General features: G+C 51.2%; 1 protein-coding gene across 1 annotated transcript in view; it reads right to left on the bottom strand.

Annotated features, from left to right (window-relative positions):
- Window positions 1-13,025: 13,025 nt before the first annotated feature.
- MAST2 (microtubule associated serine/threonine kinase 2) overlaps window positions 13,026-20,112 on the bottom strand; it is a 230,024-nt gene continuing 222,937 nt past the window's right edge. Inside the window, 10 exon segments of the mRNA XM_068141622.1 lie at window positions 13,026-17,279; window positions 17,281-17,724; window positions 17,726-18,097; window positions 18,099-18,125; window positions 18,127-18,395; window positions 18,398-18,878; window positions 18,880-18,968; window positions 18,971-19,247; window positions 19,249-19,310; window positions 19,983-20,110. Of these exon segments, the coding sequence (XP_067997723.1) occupies window positions 17,229-17,279; window positions 17,281-17,724; window positions 17,726-18,097; window positions 18,099-18,125; window positions 18,127-18,395; window positions 18,398-18,878; window positions 18,880-18,968; window positions 18,971-19,247; window positions 19,249-19,310; window positions 19,983-20,110 (2,200 nt within the window). The 3' untranslated portion in view covers window positions 13,026-17,228.

Raw genomic sequence — 20,112 nt, 5'->3', positions numbered from 1 at the left:
TGGCTCCTGGGAAACAGTTCAGCCACAAGTGCCTGGCTGCTCTCCCCCCACCTGACCACTGCCTTGTGCACCATGGAGTAAAGAGAACGGCCTTGAGCTGTGTCAGGGTGGTTTAGGATGGACATTATGAAAAATATTGTCGCTGATACAGTTGTCAGGCACTGGAACTGGCTGCCCAGGGAGGTGGTTGAGTCACCCTCCCTGGATATATTTTAAAGCCTTGTAGATGTGGTGCTTGGGGATATGGCTTAGTGGTGGACTTGGCAGAGTAGGGTGAATGGTTGAACTCGATGATTTTGATCCTTTTTCAACCCAAAGGGTTCTATGAAAGCCTGACTCCAGAGAGTGGGTTCCCACTCTCCTGTGCAGTGCCACCTACCCCAGGGCCCAGTCCCTTCCCCATCACCACCAGACCCCAAGCCATTTACCCCAGCCGTGGGGCAGAGCTTTAACCTCTCCTTGGGAGCAGGAGGAGGAGCATGAGTAGTCCAGCTCAGCTCCTCACACCCCCCTGACTTGGCCTCGAAGTTCTGATGCAAACCAGAGCAAGCCAGGGGCCAGTTCCCAGAAGAGGGATAAAGAGCAGGAAGAGGAGAATTAACTGTCACAGAACCCCAGGGCAGGAGCAAAGGCATGTCCTGGGATGGTGCATCTTGGGCAGACCAGGATGCCAGAATGAGTAGCTCCATCCCATGGCTGCTGCAAGGGTGACAGATAAACCTCACCCTGGACTCCTGCATGGGATCCTGGGAGACATCTTGGCTTTCCAGGCTTCTGTCACATGTCTCTGCCCAAGCAGGCACTTGCTAGCCACAAGCCTGCTTGAAGCAGAACTGGTGCTGGAGAGTGTCCCAAACCTTTTCCTTTTCCTCCCACTTTCAAGGGAAGGGGCTGGATGGGTGTGCTGTGAGCAGAGCCAGCCGCAGGCAGGTGCTGTGCATGCTCCCGGGGCTGTTCTGCCAAAGGAAACACAAACATCCTACCCAGAGAAAGCACTTTTCATCAGCAACACAGGTTCCCATTTTTGCACAGGGCCAGCCTGTCCTGGGCAGCTTTCCCCACCGCACCACTGGGCTGAGCCAGAGCTCGGCTGAACCTTCCGGGCTGGGCTTTGGCCAGAGCCACCCTTCCCACCCACCAAAATGACTCAGTGTGACCACATCCAAGACCTGGACAGGCTTTAATATGGCCTGATGTGAGACACTTTGCAGTTAAAGGGACTTAGCCTCTTGTCCTGGGTCAGGGCAAAGCTGAGGATATGGGATCTTGGAGATAGGACACTTGAAGATGTGAGGTCAGAGGGGTGCAGGACCTTGGGGATCCAGATTCAGGGGGCTGAGGGACTTCAGGATGTAGTTCCTTAGGGATGTGGCCCTAGGGAGTGTGGTTCCAAGGTATTTGGGGCCTTGGAGATGTGGCACTTGAGGGGGCAAATCCAGGGGGGCTATGGGATGTGAGAAGTTTGGGCTTGGGAGATTTGGGACCTGGAGGATTCAAGACCTGGAGGATGTGGAACCTTGCTTCTCCTTATGCCTGTCCAGGGGAACTTCAGCCAAACCTGGCTGTCCCCAGCCCTGCAGAGGCAATAAACCCCTGTACCTAGGAGCAGCTGTGGGAGGGAAATTCCCATCCCACAGGGTTTGTGAAAGAGGCCAAGATGCCAGAAATATCTAACAAACAACCAAAAAAAAGTGGATGTGTAAGTTTGGTCTAAAGTTTGGGAAGACGTGAGAAGAAGACAGGAACTGGGGTGGGAGAGGGGCTGAGCAGGAGTGTGAGGGCACTTGGCCCCACATCACTCACGGAATAAATAGCTCTGGGTGTTTTATACCTGCCCTCGGCGGTGGGCGGGCGGCCGGGAAGAGGAGCGGCGGCGGTTCCTCATCCTGCTCCTCCTGTGCCCATCAAAGCGCTGCCGCCAAGCCAGAGCCCAGCTGGTCCCCCCCGGCCCCCAGCACCTGCCCCGCCGGAGCCGGCCCCGCGGCCCGGTGCAGCCTCCCCGGCTGCCGCGGGAGCGAAGTCCACAGGGGCAAACGTGAGGCCGGGGCCCGGGGAACAAAACAGCCTTTCACGGCGGCGGCTTGGCCAAAGCGAGCGGAGAATTTCTTTCCAAGGGCTTCCAAACGGCACCGAGCTTTGATCTGGGGCAGGGGGAGGGTCAGTTGTTGGCTTGTTGGGTTTTTTTCCCTTTCCTTCTCCCGGTTTCTCTTATTTTTATATTCCTGCTTCAAGGTGTAATTTTTGTGAGTGTTTGTAAGTTCTAGGAGAAATTTCTTACTGCTCCAGGAAGGAAACCTCTTGCTGGGAGCAAGGTGCAAGCAATCAATGGTCCCTTCGTGGCTTTTTTCCTGCAGATCAAGGGTTCAGCTGCCCTTTCTGCCAGGGATTTCAGGTGCAGTGCCACAGCACCTGGGTCCCACAGCCCCTCTGAGGACACAGTACCCTCCTTGGCACCCAAGGGTCTTCTCAAGGGAGAGAAATCCCTAACTGCAGGCACAGATGTCCATCACCATCATTTTCAGCTAGGAGGTTGGCTTCTGAATCTGATAACTCCTGGCCTTGCTCAGGGTGGGACACCCAAACAGATCCCTGGCTCTGCACCTTCCTCCCAAAGCATCCTCAGGTGGCCTTTCACCCCCTCCCCAGACAATGAGGAACAGCATTTTCCTCCTGAGCAGCCCCCAAACCTCCTGGATTTCCAGCCAGTTTTTCTGTCACCTCTCTAAAGTCTGCTCTTCCACCCCACATGCAGAGGGAGGGCATAGGACCTTCCACCCCAGCTGAAGCCATGCCCCAGCCTGGGATCTCTCCGCCTGCAATACAGAGGCTGGTTCCTGTGAGCCCATGCACCTGAACAGAGTGGGGCACACATCACCAGTACTTTTAGGCAGCAGGAACTGCCCTTGCTGCCACCAGGGCACAGGGATGAGATGAATTGTGGACACAAACTCATTCCTTTGAGGCCACCACTGCCCTGTGAGCCAGTGACTAATGGAATTAAAGTATCTCCCTCCTCTCCCTTCTCCCAGCCCCTCCAGCTGCCTTCTAATGGATGTCACCTTTGGACAGGACCCTCCTGCAGTTCAACTGCTGAAAAAGTACTGCACCTGGAATCCATTGCTGGCTGAGGACAGGGACTCAAACCCCAGGGCTGCCTGCTGCCAGCAGTACTTTGCTCTCTAAGGGAGCAGTTCTGGGTGCAAAGGGGTCTCCCCCATCCCCATCCCCCACATCCAATGGAGTTCCCCACTACCACTGTCACAGTGCAAGTGGGAAGGGTGAGCCACAAACAGCAAAAGCCCAGGCCAGCCCCATGCTGGGGAAATGGTGCCTTTGCCCCAAGCTGAGGGCTGGGTTGGCATCTCCAAAGCATGGGACATGGAGGATGCTCCTTGCCAGGAGTAGCGATGAGTATTCCCCAGGTGGGAATATGCTGCTTGCCCTCAGGCTGGGAGGTGCTGTGAGTTCAGCTGAGCTATGGACCAGCTGCCACTCCAAGGGGCTGGAGCAGCCTTGGTTCCCTGGGCCCTGTGACAAGGCTGAAGGTGCCACAGGGCTTTTCTTGGCTGTGCTATTGCATCCCTGAGCACATCCCCACAGCTCTCCTCATGAGTCTTTGTCATGGTCCACTCAGTCTTGACAGCATCTGGGTCTCATCTCCCTCTCCCTGTGCAGCAAATTCCTTATCCAGCAAACAGATCCCAAAGGAGCATCATGCTCTTGTACCCACGAGTGCAGCACCTGCCTAAAAAGTTCTGCTTGACAAAGTGGTTCCTGCAGAACTGCACAGCTACCCCTGTGCCATCTGGTCTTAGCCCAGCACTGCCATGGGCAACTGAATCCCTTTTCCCCAGGGCGATGCTCCAACGTGCTCTGTATCCCACCAAGAGCCCTGGCCAACGCCTCCTGAGGTGTCAGGATCCAGCCCCAGAGAGGCCATGAGCTCAGGAGCTCAGCAGGGACTTGGATCCTGCAAAGAAGGGACAGCTTAGGAGGTTAGCTCCTGGCTCAGTGCCAGGGGCTGAGCTCAGGCTGGGAGATTAAGGGCAGCGAGCTGGGCTGGTTCAGCTGGGAATGCAGCCTCCTGCTGCCAGTGACCTGGCAGGACAGGACCTTTCCCAGAGACATTCTCCCCCAGGATTAACAGGGGTTGTTAGAGCAAAGCCCAGATTTATTCCTAGCCCAGCAAGACCTGGGTCCTCCCCCAGCAGTGGGGGTGGCTTGGTCATACACTTTGGAGGACTCCAAGGGAAACTCCCTGCAGGATGCTGTCCCTGTGCTGCGTTGCCTGCAGAGCCTCCTGGGAGCCAGTCTTGGGGAGAGTCCAGCCTTTAAGTAGAGAGGAAGGGCAGGCTGCTGACCAGAGAGCCACCAGGCCCACGGGGTTAGCCATTAGCCATCTGTATGCCTCTCTGCTGGCACCCATTGCCCTTGCAAAGGAGCAAAACAGAACATTATGCATATGATATATATGTATATGATATATATGTATAATGTATCAGAAATGAAAGAAGATGCTAAAGTCAGCAGCCAGATGCATGGTGCAACTTAGACTTCCACCCAATCATCCCACTGGAGGATTGCAGAGCTTGGTGAAGCTTTGATGGCTTAAATACAACCTGACACCAGCCCAGGGCAGCAGCAGGGTGAGAGCTGGGGCAGCAGGATGTTCCCCCAGCCTGAATCCATCACTTTGGAACAGGTTGCCCAGAGAAGTTGTGGATGTCCTATCCCTGGAAGTGTTTGACACCAGGCTTGAGGAGGGGCTCATGGCAGGGGTGGTTGGAACTAGATGATCTTTAAGGTCCCTTCCAACTCAAGCTGTTCTATGATTGTAACAACAGCCCCCACAAAAAGCTGCCTAGGCACTGGCATGAGACAGCATCCCACTGCCAGAGAGATTCCCAGCCAGACCCAGCCCGAGGGGATTTCAGACTAGAGGGGGAAGGGCAGGAGGTGCACAGGAAAGTGTAGCAGCCTTTGGGTGCTCCTGTCCCGAGGCACCACCACCCCCAGCACACAGCAGCCCAGCCCCCACCTTACACATCTCGAGGCCAGCAGGAGCGACGCTCCCTGCCTCAGCACCGACACCCTCCACCCCGGTTTAACATCAGGCAGCCTCCCACCTCAGGCTTCCCAGCAGCCCACCGCCAGGCCGAGGCCCCAGTCTGGGCTGGTTGGGATAAGGCAGCCGGAGATGAGGCTGCTGCGGTGGCTGGAGCGCAGGGGAGGCAGGTCGGGGCAGCCCTCTGACACCAGCAGGGCTTAGAGGGATTAGCAGGCAGACGGACGTGACTGCGCGGCGCTCGCCGGCTGCTAATTAAAGAAGGGCTATATTTAGGCACCCGGTTATCCCCTGCATTTCACTTGCTTCAGTTCCCAGGCTGCCAAGCGGGGGTGGCACATGAGGGAGGGCACAGCCATAGGCAGGAGGGATCCACCCCGGCTGGTGCTCCCTGTCAAGGGCTGAAGGGGCAGGGGAGGACCCCAGCCTCATGTCCTGGCCAAGGCTGAGCTCTCGTGGGAAGGAAACCTCTGACCTTGTTGGTTGTAAAGGAGCAAGAAGGGGGGGTTGCTTGTTTGGGGGGATTTTTGTTTAGTTCCACCACACACACACACCCCCCCCCCAAAAAAAAAAAAAGGGCAGGAAAATAGGTTTCAGGGAGCAATGAGAGCCTGGATGTTATCCATGAGTATGTGCCACATTCCTGACACCACCACCCCACCAGGTCCAGGGTTGAACACCCCTGAGAACCATCAGTGGAGCAGAGGCCAGCACACCTCCCCAGCCCTTGTGCCCTCCTGGGCCAGAACAGCCAATTAATCCCATTCTTTCCCCCTTTTGCTGCATTCACACACAGACCCAGGGATTTGGTTTTCAGAGGGTTTGGGGTGGTTTGGTTTTTTTTGCTTTGTTTTTGTTTCATTTTCCAAGCATGAATTATTGATCAGGTCACCCTAAGCTTTCCCCCACACACACTCCACGCCATCTGGCTGCCGAGCTTCCCTGCTGCAGCAGAGGGTGGGGGAAGTAAATCAAAATAACAGAATAATTAATGACCCAGGGAGCTGAAACCCAGCTGAAAGCTGGGCTGGCTGCTCTGACTGGCCTGGAAGGAGCTTCCCAGAAGCAGGGAGGGCAGTCAGGAGCATTTCTGTAGGGAGGGGGGTGTTATTATTCTGGGGAAGGGCAGGCAGACACAAAATCAAGATGGGATGATGAGTGAGCATCTCCTCCTCTGAAAGGCTGCTGTGCAGGCTGTTGCTAGCAGTTGTGCCAGTGGAGTCAAGATTCCAGTCTTGACTCTCCAGAGTATGGCCCTGGATAAAGTTAGGGGGAAGTCTGGTACAGAAATGAGCCACAGCCCCTGCCACGAGCTAAACAGAAGACTAAGCCTTCCCCATGTCCCTGGGGTTTGTCACCAGCTCCAGGCCACAGCACTGCCATGACGTTCCAGCCACCCTGGAGCAAAGCAGCATCCTGAGGTGGGACAGCCTCAAACGGTCACAACCTGATAGACCACCTCAGGATGCTGCTTTGCTCCAGAGTGGCTGGAACGTCATGGCAGTGCTGAGAGTCACATCAGACTCTCACTCAATGATTTCACCTAGGGAGGGGGGGAAAAAAAATAAAGTCAATTTGTTTAATTATTTAAACCCTTTTGGCTCCAGGAGCAGGTGCCCTGCACCCTCGAGCCTGAGGGGCTGTGTGGGGCTGTGTGGGGCCGTGGGCTCCCATGGCCTGGGCCATGGCTTGCCCTAGTTCCCTGCTGCCCATCAGCATTAGGCAGCACGTTTGAGTGGGCTTACAATAATCATCAAATAACTGCTTCATTGACAGCATGGCAGGCTGAGAAGACTAACAGAGCCCTCGTTTGCTGATTGCTAATTAACTTAACATTCCTAATCCCTCATTAGCAACTATGAAGTAAGCTCTGAAATATGAGGCCAGCCCTAATCGGTGTTTAAAATATAAAGCCCCCTGGCACGCGATGGAGGTGGGAGAGAGGGGGGTGGCTGTGGGGCAGCCTTAAGGGGTTCCATGGTTGGGCAGAGGGGGGACAAGGCTACTCCAGGCAGAGCCAGATGTGGGGGATTAAATTCCATGGGACCAGAGACAGCCAAATCATCCCAGATCTCAGCCCCCTCACACACACTCAGTGTGGCTCCACACTGGGCACAAGCAGTGGCATTTAGGGTGACAATGCATGAGAACCCTGAGGTCTTTCTCAAGTCCAATTCCTTGCTCAGCCTGGCTGGACATCACACCCAGGGCTCACAGCATCTCTCATTTTGCTTCCTGCAACCAGACTTTCCCATCTGGAAGGCCCCAGACAGGGACCCCCACGTCCCCAGAGAGTGGCAGCAGGAGGGATGGAGGAACAGTCACAGTGAATACCCTCAACAACTAGCACCACATCCCTGCTCCAGGACTCTCCAGGGGGGAGGCTTGCAATGGGTTTCACTGGGGTGTCAGGGTGAGTTTTAAATCCTGGTGAGCTGAATGTGGCCAAGCAGGGACAAGAAGTCCAGAGCAGTGGATGTGACATGTTTGGGGGGAATTCTTTTAAGCCCAGCTCTAGGAAAAGACAACTAGACTTGAAATGTGGATCCTGTATAAAACCTGACAATTCCTTACCCAAGGTGGCTTAATAAAATGGTCCATCATTAACCAGAGACAAAGAAGGAATGTGTGTGTGCTTTCACAGCTGTCTCTTGCAACTTCCAAATAGGAAATCACAACAAGCTTGGAACCCAACTGCAGTATCTTCATCTTGAAAGGAGTTACTGCTGGGAGAGGACTGAACAGCTTCTGCTCCACCACCCTTTTTGCACCCATCTCAGAGCCAGGGGCAAGACCCTCAACCAGCCAAGATACCACATGGAGGAGCTCAGCCCCAGCAAGGAGGCCCAGCCAGCACCCATAGATGATATTGGAGGAGGTCATCAACACTCTTCCTACCTAACCAGGGGGCCACCAGGCCCCCCAGCCTTTGGTGTCACCACCACCATCACCCAGTGTGCAGCATGGGCACTCACCAGTGATGAGAGGAGGATCCTCCAGCCCAGATGGGCTCAGCTTGGGGCTTCTGCTTTTCCTGGGGGCAATTAAAAAGGAGAGTGGGTGGGGAGGGCAAAGTGGCCACACCTGGGGTGAGAGGAGACTCCAACAGAGCCCAGGTGCTCTGGGATTTGAGGGGAAAAAGGGGGTGGGGAAAGGGGGGAAATGGGGTGGCAAAGGGGCAGATGTGGTGGGACAGGAGGTGGTGAAAGAAGGGGATTTTAAATAACTTTATTTCCCATAAATCTTTCATAATTCACCACTGCAGCTCATGGTTTCCTTTGCCTCCATGCACAAAGAACAAAGCCACCAATGCTTCATGAAACAAAGCAGAGTGGTGGCTGGCACAATGACATCTCTCCATCATTATCATTTTGCTTGGTGGGAAAATCTGTGCTTTGCAGAGCAAGAGAACAAGTTTTAACAACAACAACAACAAAAAGTTCTGCAGGAGTGAAGGTTTTCCCTGGATAGCAGCAGCCAACACCAGGATGACTGAGGGACTGGAGCACATGTCCTGTGAGGAGGGGCTGAGGGCCCTGGGGCTTTTTAGTCTGGAGAGGAGAAGACTGAGAGGGGATTTAATAAGTGTTTATAACCATCTGAGGGCTGGGGGTCCAGAGGGAGGGGACAGGCTCTGCTCAGCTGCACCCTGTGACAGGGCAAGGGGCAATGGATATAAACTCCAGCACAGGAGGTTCCACCTGCACATGAGGAGGAACTTCTTCACTGTGAGTGTCACAGAGCACTGGAGCAGGCTGCCCAGAGAGGTTGTGGAGTGTCCTCCTCCAGAGACTTTCAAGACTCATCTGGATGTGTTCCTGTGTGACCTGTGCAAGATTCTATGGTCCTGCTCCGGCAGGGGGGTTGGACTTGATGATCTTTGAAGGTCCCTTCCAACCCCTAACATCCTATGATCCTATGACATGCCTGGGACAAATTCCAGGCCAAAGTACCCACAGACAAGGTCCTGCTCCCCACTGTGTCAGAGGGTCTGTGGGCCATCAGTTCCTGGGGACTCTGCCAGGTGCCATCCCCATGCTCCCAACACCATCCACACTGGCTGTTCCCTGAGGGGGACTCTGGTTTGGTCCCACTCAATGCTGCCTACCTCAGCCTCCTGCCTGCAGGTCAGTGGAGGTGCCAGTCCCCTGCACAAATCCCTAAAACTCCTGACTCTTGTTGTGCCACGTCTTGGGGAGCAGCTGGGCAGGCACCCCACACCTAAGGGTGGCTACAACCCATGCCTGATGTGTCTTTGCTTACAGACTGCTGCTCCCTCTAGGCACTGGAGGCAAACTGGAGCTGCTGCTGCAATGGGCAAAGACAGAGGGTCAGGCAGCAGCTGTGAGTGACTGAGGACAGTTCCACTGCTGCAGGACATTGGCAGCAACCAACCCCATCGTGCCAGGCAAGGCCAGAGAAGAAAAGTCCACAGAGCAATACAGAGGTGTAATACCCTGAGAGAGCTGGTTCTGCCAGGAAAGCCTCAGTTTGAAGTAAAATGCAGAATAAACTCACCCTCCTGCATCACTGATGGGTGTTACTGGACATCACCTGCCCAGTGACAGCTTTCCAGGTCCAGCTTCATCCAAGCCAAGCGGGAATCAGCGCTTTTAAACCCAGCTCTCCTATTATTTGCATTCACCACCTGGGCTGGGGCCCCAAAATCACACAGTTTGCTCTTCTGGCAGCCTGGTGTGGGGAAACAGCCTGGGCCAGCCTGGACTTGCCTAAACACATGTGAAGTCAGAGCTGTAGGCTCACAGGATCATCCTTAAGTTCACCAGGATAGCACAGACCCTCCCAGCCCTAGGGACATGCCTGACCTTGGAGGAGGATGCTGCAAAGCCTCCTGTGGTCAGACCCTTTCTCCCCACCAAGAGCAGCCTTCCACTCACAAAGCAGCTCAGCCCTTCCACACCACATAATAATAATAACAACATTATTATTGTTATTATTATTATTGTAACTGCTACTACTATTATTATCCCTGTGAGAAGAGGCTGAGGGAGCTGGGGTTGTTCAGCCTGGAGAAGAGGAGGCTCAGGGGAGACCTTATTGCTCTCTACAACTACCTGAAGGGAGGTTGTAGACAGGTGGGGGCTGGTCTCTTCTCCCAGGCAACCAGCACCAGAACAAGAGGACACAGTCTCAAGCTGCACCAGGGGAGGTTTAGACTGGAAGTTAGGAGGAAGTTCTTAATAGAGAGAGTGATTGCCCATTGGAATGGGCTGCTTGAGGAGGTGGTGGAGTTGCCATCATTGGAGGTGTTTAGGAGGAGACTGGATGGGGTGCTTGGTGCCATGGGTTAGTTGATTAGATGGTGTTGGATGATGGGTTGGACGAGGTGATGTTGGAGGTCTCTCCCAACCTGGTCTATTCTATTCTGTTCTGTTCTATTCTATTCTATTGGAATGTGCTGCCCAGAGAGGTGGTGGAGTCACCGACCCTGGAGGTGTTAAAAAATGGATTGGATGTGGCACTTGGTGCCATGGTTTAGTAGTGACGAGGTGTTGGGTAATAGCTTGGACTTGATGATCTTTGAGGTCTTTTCCAACCTTATTGAGTCTATTATTATTATTATTATTATTATTATTATTATTATTATTATCCCCCCAAAGAGGGAAAAGGCTCACAGATTGGACAAGCCCTGTCTCCCCACTGCTCACAAGGCTCAGCAGGCACCACTGCTGTCAGCACTGGGTTTTGGTGGAGCCATCAGCCTCCCACAACAATTCCAGCTGCAGTTTCCCTTCAGGGCAGGCTGTTAGCAGCAGGGGACCAAGTGCTCCCGTGGATTGTTCTGACTTTCCCCTTAGTTCCTGTCTTCAAAATTCCAGGTAAGATGCAGGTTGCCCGGCTGCCAGCAGTGGTATTTGACCCAGGGTCTCGCTGGCAGGCTCTGATCCTGGCGCAGGAGTCAAATGTCAGCGCCAATGCCAGCGGTGGGTGCTGAAGCACGCGGAGCTGCCCACGTGTGGCGCCACGCAGGAGGAGCAGGGCCCTTATCTGTTGCAGCTTAATCCTCTGAAGAATAAACTACTGTGGACTAAGAGCAATTTATTATTGAGCTGGGGAATGCCTGTAGGTGGGCTGCTTGCTTTAAACTTACCACTAATTAAACTCCAGCTAGTAAGTCTCACAAAGGGGAAACACCGCATGTTCCCTTGCAGATAACAGCTCTTGTCGCCACATCTCTGTTCACCACGCGGGAGCGGGACCAGAGCGATGCCGATGGCGTGTGGTGCTCCCAAGAGGGGCACCGGGGGCACGGCCGGCCCTTGCTCTGTGCCAGCTGCCAGCACAGAGCCAGCAGCAGCAGCCGCCGCCTGGCCGTGCCAGGGAAAGGCCATTTTGCCCGGCGCTGCGGCGGGCGCGCCGGTGTCCTTCCGCTGCGCGCCCCCGCGCCCCCGCGCCGCGCCGGCCCTCCCGGCGTGGGCAGGTGTATCGCTCTTTTATCAGCTGACGTCACCGATGACGACCGGCGGCGCGGGGAGACGCTGCCGGCAGAGGCACTGCAAATCTCCTGTGGACGGAGCTCTGCTTCGCCCCCGACTTCTGCTCGGCAGCTTCCCTGGAGCCACGGAGACAAGGGGATATTTTGAGCATCCTCGGCAGCAGCAAATGAGGCTGAGTCTGATCCCCCCAGACGTGAGCATTTCCCCAGCTCTGTATTTCCAAGGGCAGGAATAAGCCTTTAAACTCTGTTCCATGTGGAGAGTGAACACCTGCAAGTGGCAAAAGCAAAGGGCTAGAAAGGGTTGGGGTGACGGTGGTGGCTCAGCTCCGGGGAGACCTTTCTGCAGCCTTTCAGTACTTCAAGGGAGCCTACAGGAAAGGTGGCAACAGTCTTATTAGCAGGGCCTGTTGTGACAGGACAAGGGGTGATGGTTTTAAAGAGGGGTGATTTAAACTAGATCTAAGGAAGAAACTTTTTAGAGGCTGCCCATAAAAGTAGAAGCCCCACCCCTGGAAACTTACAAGGTCAGGTTGAATGGAGCTGTGAGGAACCTGATCTGGTTGAAGATGTCCCTGCTCCCTGCAGGGGGGGTGGCCTACGTGACCTTTGAAGATCCCTTCCAACCCAAAACGTTCTCTGATTCTGTATTATCAAGGCGGTCTAAGTAACAGGGTGCACAAAGTGTGGCTGCTGCTGCCTCCTGCCATTTGCCTCATCCAAGCCCAGACTGTACCTGTGCTGCTGGCAGCCACTGCACACAATTCACAGACCCATCAGCTATTGTGTCAGCTATGCTCAGCCCCATCCTCTCCTTGTCTTGCTGGGTTCTCCTGTTGCTCAGCAAAGTTTCATGTATTAAGACAATGGAATGAAGCTGGAGGTGGGGAGATTCAGGCTGGATGTGAGGAGGAGGTTCTTCACCATGCGAGTGGTGAAGCCCTGGAATGGGTTGTCCAGGGAGGTGGTTGGGGCCCCGTCCCTGGAGGTGTTTAAGCCCAGGCTGGCTGAGGCTCTGGGCAGCCTGATCTAGTGTGGGGTGTCCCTGCCCATGGCAGGGGGGTTGGAACTAAATGATCCTTGTGGTCCCTTCCAACCCTGACTGATACTATGATTCCTGGGCTGACCATTAGGACCCCGCCTTGGCAAGGACACAGGGCACTGCATACAGAAGGGGCTCTCGGTGGAGGCTGGTAAATTCTGGGCTTGAGTTTCAGAGTGGAAAGCTTTGGCTCATCCCCACAGAGCAGAAAATCCCGAACAGCCTGGCAGATTTCACTCCCCTCCCTCCAACACCCAGCCGCTCAGCAGGCTGTTTTCTGTCCTGCCAAGGAGCAGAGCCACTGCCAGCGCTGCGGGGACGGCCAGGGGACAGCGAACAAGAGACAGACACCAGTTTGAATTTCTCTTAAAAAAAAAAAAAAAGAAAGAAAAAAAGAAAGAAAGAAAGAAAGGAGAAAAAAAAAAAAAAAAGAAGAAGAAGAAGAAAAAAAGAAAGAAAGAAAAAAAAAAGGTATTATTTATTGTGGAGGAGGATTTGAACATCGACATGCAGGTACAACAGGGATAAAAATTATTGCACCGCTATTATGTGGCAATTGTTCAAGTTTCTAAAAACACAGAAATTCCACACGTTTCTCTTGTCTAGCTAAGTGCTGAGCGACACAGCCTGGCAGAGCCCCGGCTCAGGAGCTGCTCTCACAGCCGCCTGGACATCGTAATCGAACACAACGCAAACACGCACACGCTTCTGTCAAATCTTCTACTAGAAGTACAGAATTATCCTTCACATCCAGTAAGAGAAAACCAGAGAAAAGACTTTATCCTCCCCCTCTTCAGAAGAAAAAAAATATAAAATAAAATAAAATGATAACAACACAAAAAAAACCCTTAATAATACTCCAAGTCACACCTCGCTGCAAGGGTGCCAACCCAAACCACCGGTCGCTCCCACCCCTTTCCCCGGCAAGCGCTCTTTAGTATATTAGCAGCCAAAGGCCTCTGACATTCGGACCCAGGAGTGGCCATTAGAATGCTCAAGTCTAATATGTACAATAAATATCATCCATTTCTCTTAGTTTGCAACAGGAAGAGACAAAAGGGGAAAATAACACTGAAATGAGGCATGGGGCAGGACTGCGCCAGCCGGATGCAGAAGCGTCGAGGAGCTGCAGAGGCTGGAACCAGCTCTGAGGCTGTCATCCCAACACAGATGAGGAGCAGGTGACACATCCAAGGCAACAGAAGGAAAGATGGAAATGAAGCAGGAAAGCAGCATATTTGGATGGCAATATGCATGGCTCATTGACCAAATGCACACCACATGCACACAACTTCTATCTTCCACCTGTCTGACTCGGGTTATCTGTGGAGGCCAAGTTCTCAGCTTGCTGAAAGCCTTGCTCGGGTACAGTGGGTCCGATCCTGCACTGGGGAACACACTCTTCTATCGTCTCACTCCTCACACAGCTCTTCCATCATCTCACTCCTTCACAACATGTTTTGCAAGCTTATCTGAGAACTTATTTAAGCAATTGCTTAGCAGAGCAAGGAATAAGTCTTAGTTTGTCTTAGTTTATCTACCTGGTTTATCATCATAATTTTGTCCTCTTTTTGCCCACAACTTTTGTTAAGGTGCACCATAGACATTTGACAGAAGGTGGAACCGGGGTGACGGAGCAGCTGGTACACTGACAGAAAGTGCATGACTGACCAGGAGCAGGGGACATGGGGATTCACTAAGATGCTTTCCCAGTAATGCCTTTTGGTTTTGGCTTCCAAAAACCCCAGGGCTTTTTAAATTGCACTGATCGCCTCCTGTACCATAGCTACAAAGAGGTGCTGAAACAAACACCTCACCTCTTCTTTGGCCACTTCTGGCAAAAGCAGCAAAAACTGACATAGCAAGGTTTTTGACTCCTCTTTTTAGGCGTTAGAAAGGACAAATCTGCAACTCAGCACCAGAACCACCAGCCACAAAGGGAGAGAGTCAGCAGCTAATACAGCTGGTACCTTCAGCAGGTCCCATCCCAGCCTGTGTGGGATGAGCCAGGTTACGCAGCCCCCTCTTCTAAGGGCAGTGGCTTCTTTCCCCCCTCCTTTATTTTTACATACAGAGCCCTTCATGGATGCTCCAGGACTATGTGCAACAAGAAGCTGTATCACCCCAAGGAGAAGGAATAGGGGATCTGCAACAGCCAGGTCAGACCAAATCCTCACACAGCTCTGGGCTCGCTACTAAACTGACACAGATACTTCTATCTTGCCAAGCTGAGGTGCTCTCAGGAGATAAGCTTGAGGCTTCTCTTTGCAATTGCCACAGACTCAGGACACTGAATCCATTTTTCACTATTCCTGTCCATTCTCTCACAGACCTTGTTTGTGCCAGTCAGACCTTGTTTCTCAGCAACTTTTTTAGTAGATCAACCCACTGGGGAGAAAAACAAGCCAGCCAGATAAATACCAGATCCTGCCAAATCTGTTCCTTACTTGCTATTGCTCCAAATCAGCACAGAATGATGCTCATCAACGAGAGTGCTTTGAGAGGCTAGAGATACCCAGGGCCCGGACAAGGCAGTGGAAATATTGCAGTTTACTTTTGCAAACCAAGTTTATACAAGTAGCCTATGAATTCCAGGAAGAAGAGCAGAGAGGCAGCACAGCAGGCTCTGCTCTCAACACCATCACACAAAGATTTATTAATGTGTTACCTGGGAGCATTGAGGCTTTGGTTAGTGTATCAACACCACCATACAAGTTCACACAGACACACGGAGTAAACACTCATTTAAACATGTCATTAAAAAAAAAAACCCAGCTCAAACCAACCCAAAACTTGGTCCAGAAATGAAATCCAAGCAGCCTAAAATCAAGTATATAATAGGGAGGAAATAATGGTTACACAGAGAGAAGCAGGGTGAGGTTCCAGGGATTATTGTGATTTGTGAATTGGACTGGAATCAAGTCGAAAGAGACGAAGAAAATATATTCCTATATAAAAACATATCTGCATTTAGGGGGAGGAAATCAAAACTTCAAGTTCAGATAAAGCCAGGATAACGAAGGTGTCAGCAGAGTAATGAAATCAGACCAACAGAGGCAGGCTTTAGCTTGCAATACTGTTGCACAGTCATTCTGCTGCTAATGGAGTAAGCCAGTGAGCAGGGATGCTAGGATCTTGTGGGTGATCCACAGGGAGATAAGCTCAGACAAGGCTAGAATCACAGCTGAGCACAATCTGGGACAAATGAAGGGAGTGTTCACTGAGAGGAACCTTTAACTGGATGAAGAAATGGCTTACAGTGCTATAGGTATCACCACTCATCACATTTATTGGTGTACTATTATTGATGTAATCCTCAGCAAAGAGCACTGCTGTCCAGAGTTGGTCACACTGAAAGCAAAGCAATGTCTAAACCTAGGAGCAAAGAGCAATTTTTGTTTTAATGGCAAGTGACCTCAGCAGTGGAAATGATCTATCAAAGCTAAAAACCTTAAAATATCACATGTGTTTTGAAGTCTGCTTGCAGCTTGTCCACAGAACTCGAGGAGTCAGAACTCTTCATAGGTTTTTGTTGTTGTTGTTGCTGTTTTTAAAACAGGCAGGTTCAGAAAACTCAGCAAGTTTCCTGAGCCCCAAGTCAGAAATGTTAAGGAACACCTTAAAATCCCTACCAATTTAGACTCCCCAAGAGAAGGAGAAGTCTCTAAAGGTCATTGATCACTGAGATAACTTTGCTTGAGACACACAACTACAAATTTCTCTGCTTTAAAACCAACCACCCCCACCCCCCCACCGCCCCCTCTCCTGGGGTCATTTATTCTGAGGCAGGGCAAGTTATGAATTGAAGCCAGAGGATGGAAAATAAACCATCACTACAATGTTAAGAACAGGGAAAACTTGTCACATGTCCCAGAAGAGAGAAATAAAAACAACACACGCCCCCCCCCCCCAAAAAAAAAAAGCAGCTTATAGATTGGAGATTCCTCTTTCTGATAACTCCATTGAAAAAATACTTTGAGTTGTTTAAAGGAGAAGACAGGAATTGCTTCTGTCCAACCCCTCCAGCCCAGCCCCTTGCCTCTGTATCTTCTAAGGACACGTGCAGGACCGCGAATGCGCACACGAAGAGGGTCTGAGCTCCAGAATAACTTGTAGACAGGAGAGTATTTGCTTCTTGTCAAAGGATTGACTGAAAATAGCTGAAATTTGGGAGTTTCAATGGCATTTCAAAGAGAAAGGTTGAAAAGCAGGGGGTTTTAAAGTAAGCTGCCTTTTCCCTACTCAGAACTTTGGGGACCTCAAAGAACTGGAGGATTTAGAGGAAGAACACAACGGGACCTAAACTCAGGCAACACAAAAGGTTTGGAAAGGGGACAAAAAAAAAACCACCACAACCAACCAAACCCCAACCAACCAACCAACCAAAAAAAAAGCCAAACCAACCTATAATAAATCAACAAACTGTTTCTTAAGCCCTGTTTTAAAGATACCCTGTTCTAAAGAGACCTCAGACGGCAAGCATTGCTGTGTACAAAAATAGAATAGCAAGGATGAAAAAAAAAACACAAAAAACAGTATGAAAAAAACCCTCCAAAAATAGATGTACACAAGTTCTATTTTATATTAGTGTATATACAAAACCCAAACATGCAGTCTCTATTCTGAATGTAGAATGCTCCAGTCCATGTGTACCAGGGATGCTGCTATGTTTTCTTTACAGCACCGTCGTGTGACAGGGGAAAGTCTTGGGGGGGTTAACTGGTTTCCAACCTCTTTGCTTTTCGCTTGTGCAAGGGTCCCTTCTGTACAGTGCCTCGTGCTGCCATCTGGCAGAGGAGAGGCTTTCAGAGCTGCTTGTCCGAGAGCGTGAGACGCCTCTTTCGATGGAGTGATTTTGCAGCTGCCTCCCAACACTTCAGATGCTTTAGCGCTGCAGGAAGTTGCCTCCTTTTTCACCACCATGGGACACGCTGCCTCCCAGGGCTTTGCTAAATTTAATGACTCTGTGCAGGATCTGCTCCTCGTGGTCAGACCGGCTGTGCTAGAGGGTTTGGTTTTCTCTTGACACACTCCTGCTTGTGAGGTTTCCTGTCTTTTTTGTTTTGAATCTCTCTCCTCTTTACAGGAGGCACCAAAATGGGGGAAATCCTTTTTCTTTTCCACCTCTCCAGGACCAGACTTACTGAGCTTCAAAGGGCCCTAACACGCTCTGAGCTAGTGGCACTGACTGAGACACGGAGAGAGCTCTTTCGGTAGCACCGGGGACAAGGAGTGTGGATGAGACAGGGCCTGATGGGCTCGTTTTGCTGGCGGTTGAGGCACTCTCTGCCTGGGATGAGAAGGGTTGCTTCTCAGTACTAGGGCTTTTGGGGAGCGTTTCGCTTGCACTTCCAGGAGAAAGAAATGAGGTGCTGTGCTGTGCTGCAGGCTGAAGTGTCTCCTTGTGATCCTTCTCACTGCGATCCGTGGGGCTTACCGAGGGAGGAGTGCTCACGCTTGCTGTGCACCATGGAGGAAGTGCCAGCAGAGGTTTGGAATCCTGTTTTTTCTGACTGCTTTCTGTCAGTAGAGGGGTCTTTCAGGTCAAGCTTACCACACGAGGGCCCCTGAAGGGCCACCTTCTTCAAGTTCCAGGAGTTTGATAGATGGGCACTCCATATGCTCTGTGCGATCTATTAGTTTCTGAGCACTTGTAGTTTGCCCTAGGTCTTTGATTGCTTCAGAAGGTTTGTCTTTTGGACCAAAACACTCAAAAGTTTTGTTTTCTGGCAATTTAAGTTCCTTTGCAGTTGTTTCTAATCTTAGGAATGGCTTTTCTGAATTAGGTAATTTTTCTGGAGAAGTTCTTGGGAGGACCTGTGATGGGGAAGGTGCACAGTGATTTGCAGTGGCTCTGAAACAGATTTGGCTTGTTGATTATTTCCCTTCTGCAAATCTTCTGTACCTTTTGGATCTTCAGGTAGAAAGGCATCATCCTCAATACTGTCCTTGCTTTCCAATTTAGATGAGAACTTGTTATCCTCATTAAAAGAATCTGAGCCTTGGTCTCCACTGTCAGGGGGCTTGTCTAGTCTTCTACCATCCTGACTATCTTCTGAACCATCATCTGTTTCATCTTCAGAAGAATCTACTTCTCTGATGGCCTCTTGCTTTTGCAGGGACTCCCTCCTCTCCACCCTATCCTGTCGAATCGCCCCCAGCTTCCGTGCACCCGGCTTCTGCAACATCCCTTTTTCCGCTAGCCCAACTTTGCCACCCGTTATTTCATTTGCAGATTCTTGTAAGCTCTGGAGACTAGGATCCCTCTGCAGCATCTCCTTCTTAAACTCAGAGTGAGAGATATCCAAGCTGTTGCTTGCGTGAGGAAGCCAGCTTCTTCTCAGAAGAGGACAGCGAGGCAGCCAGTTTCTCGGCTGACTGCACTCTCTTTAGTAAAGGAGACCTGGGGGCTCAGCACTTTTGGGGCGGGAAATCTGTCTCACCAGTGGTGGAGAGGAGTGTAGCTTTACTGGAAAAGACTGGATAATACTGGAGCTGCCAACTGAGTGTCCTGGTAAAGGAGATGGGGAGCGCTGCGGTGATGTGGACTGGGGGGTGGGCGAGGGAGTGTGAGCCAGTGGTGACAGAGGGATGTTTCCCGCGGATTTACGCCTTGGAGACCTGTACTGCCTCTGAAGCTTTGGTGCCAGTCCATGCAGAGAGCTGGGTCGGATGTGTCCGGAAGCTGGCTGGAGAATTTGGAACACTGGAACCAGGAGAGCTGCTCTGGGAAGAATTGCCACCAACTTAAAAAGAAAAAGAAGAAAGAAAGGGTAGGGGGGAATACCAAGAAGATAAATACGTATATGTGAAGTCAGGACAAAACACCACGTTACCTCCAAGCACTGCAGTAAATATTACAAGGTAATATTGCATGGCTTTCTGATGGAAAATTCACACCACTACCACACAACACCAGAATACAGTAAAAAACACTCTGCTATCACAGTGCTTTTCTCTGAACAAAAAACCTCCAAGCAGATAAATCATGTGCTTCATTGCTGTTCTCAAGATACAAATCTCTTTATTCCACCAGCTGATTCAATTTTCAATATGACTTCACCACACTGTTTTGATTCCTTTTCTCTGAACTAATATAGAGAGTGTGTCAAACAGCTACAAAACCACTGCAGCTTAGGATACACATTTGCATCAAAGTGAAAGGCTGCTGCAGTACAGCAAATGCATTCTTGAAAGGATGTATGGATTTTCATTTTTAAATGAATCAATGGATGAGAAACACATCCATCCTTAGGGGAATCGACATCACGGCTGTCATTTTGCTTCACAAACCGAACCCACTACCTGCTGCTGCCTATTTTGCTTCAAACATTATCAATAAGCAAAAATCTCCATGTTTTGGGCCTTTCCCCCTTTTTTTTCCTGTGTATTTTGGGGTTCTTTGTTCTTTTTTTTACCTGAGTGTACAGACTCGGGGGTGGATCTGTAACTCTGCGTAGGTGACCGAGGAGACAGGTTGTGAGTTGGAGAGCCAGGCACGCTTTCCCCAGAAGACAGAGAGCGGTTCAGTGAAGATAAACTCCGGCT

Source organism: Melanerpes formicivorus, unplaced genomic scaffold (assembly GCF_026170545.1).
Source record: "Melanerpes formicivorus ecotype bairdi unplaced genomic scaffold, bMelFor1.0.p_v2 SCAF_7, whole genome shotgun sequence".
Taxonomy (NCBI): domain Eukaryota; kingdom Metazoa; phylum Chordata; class Aves; order Piciformes; family Picidae; genus Melanerpes; species Melanerpes formicivorus.
Note: the sequence above shows the minus strand (reverse complement) of the source record. Positions and strands in the feature narration are given on the sequence as shown.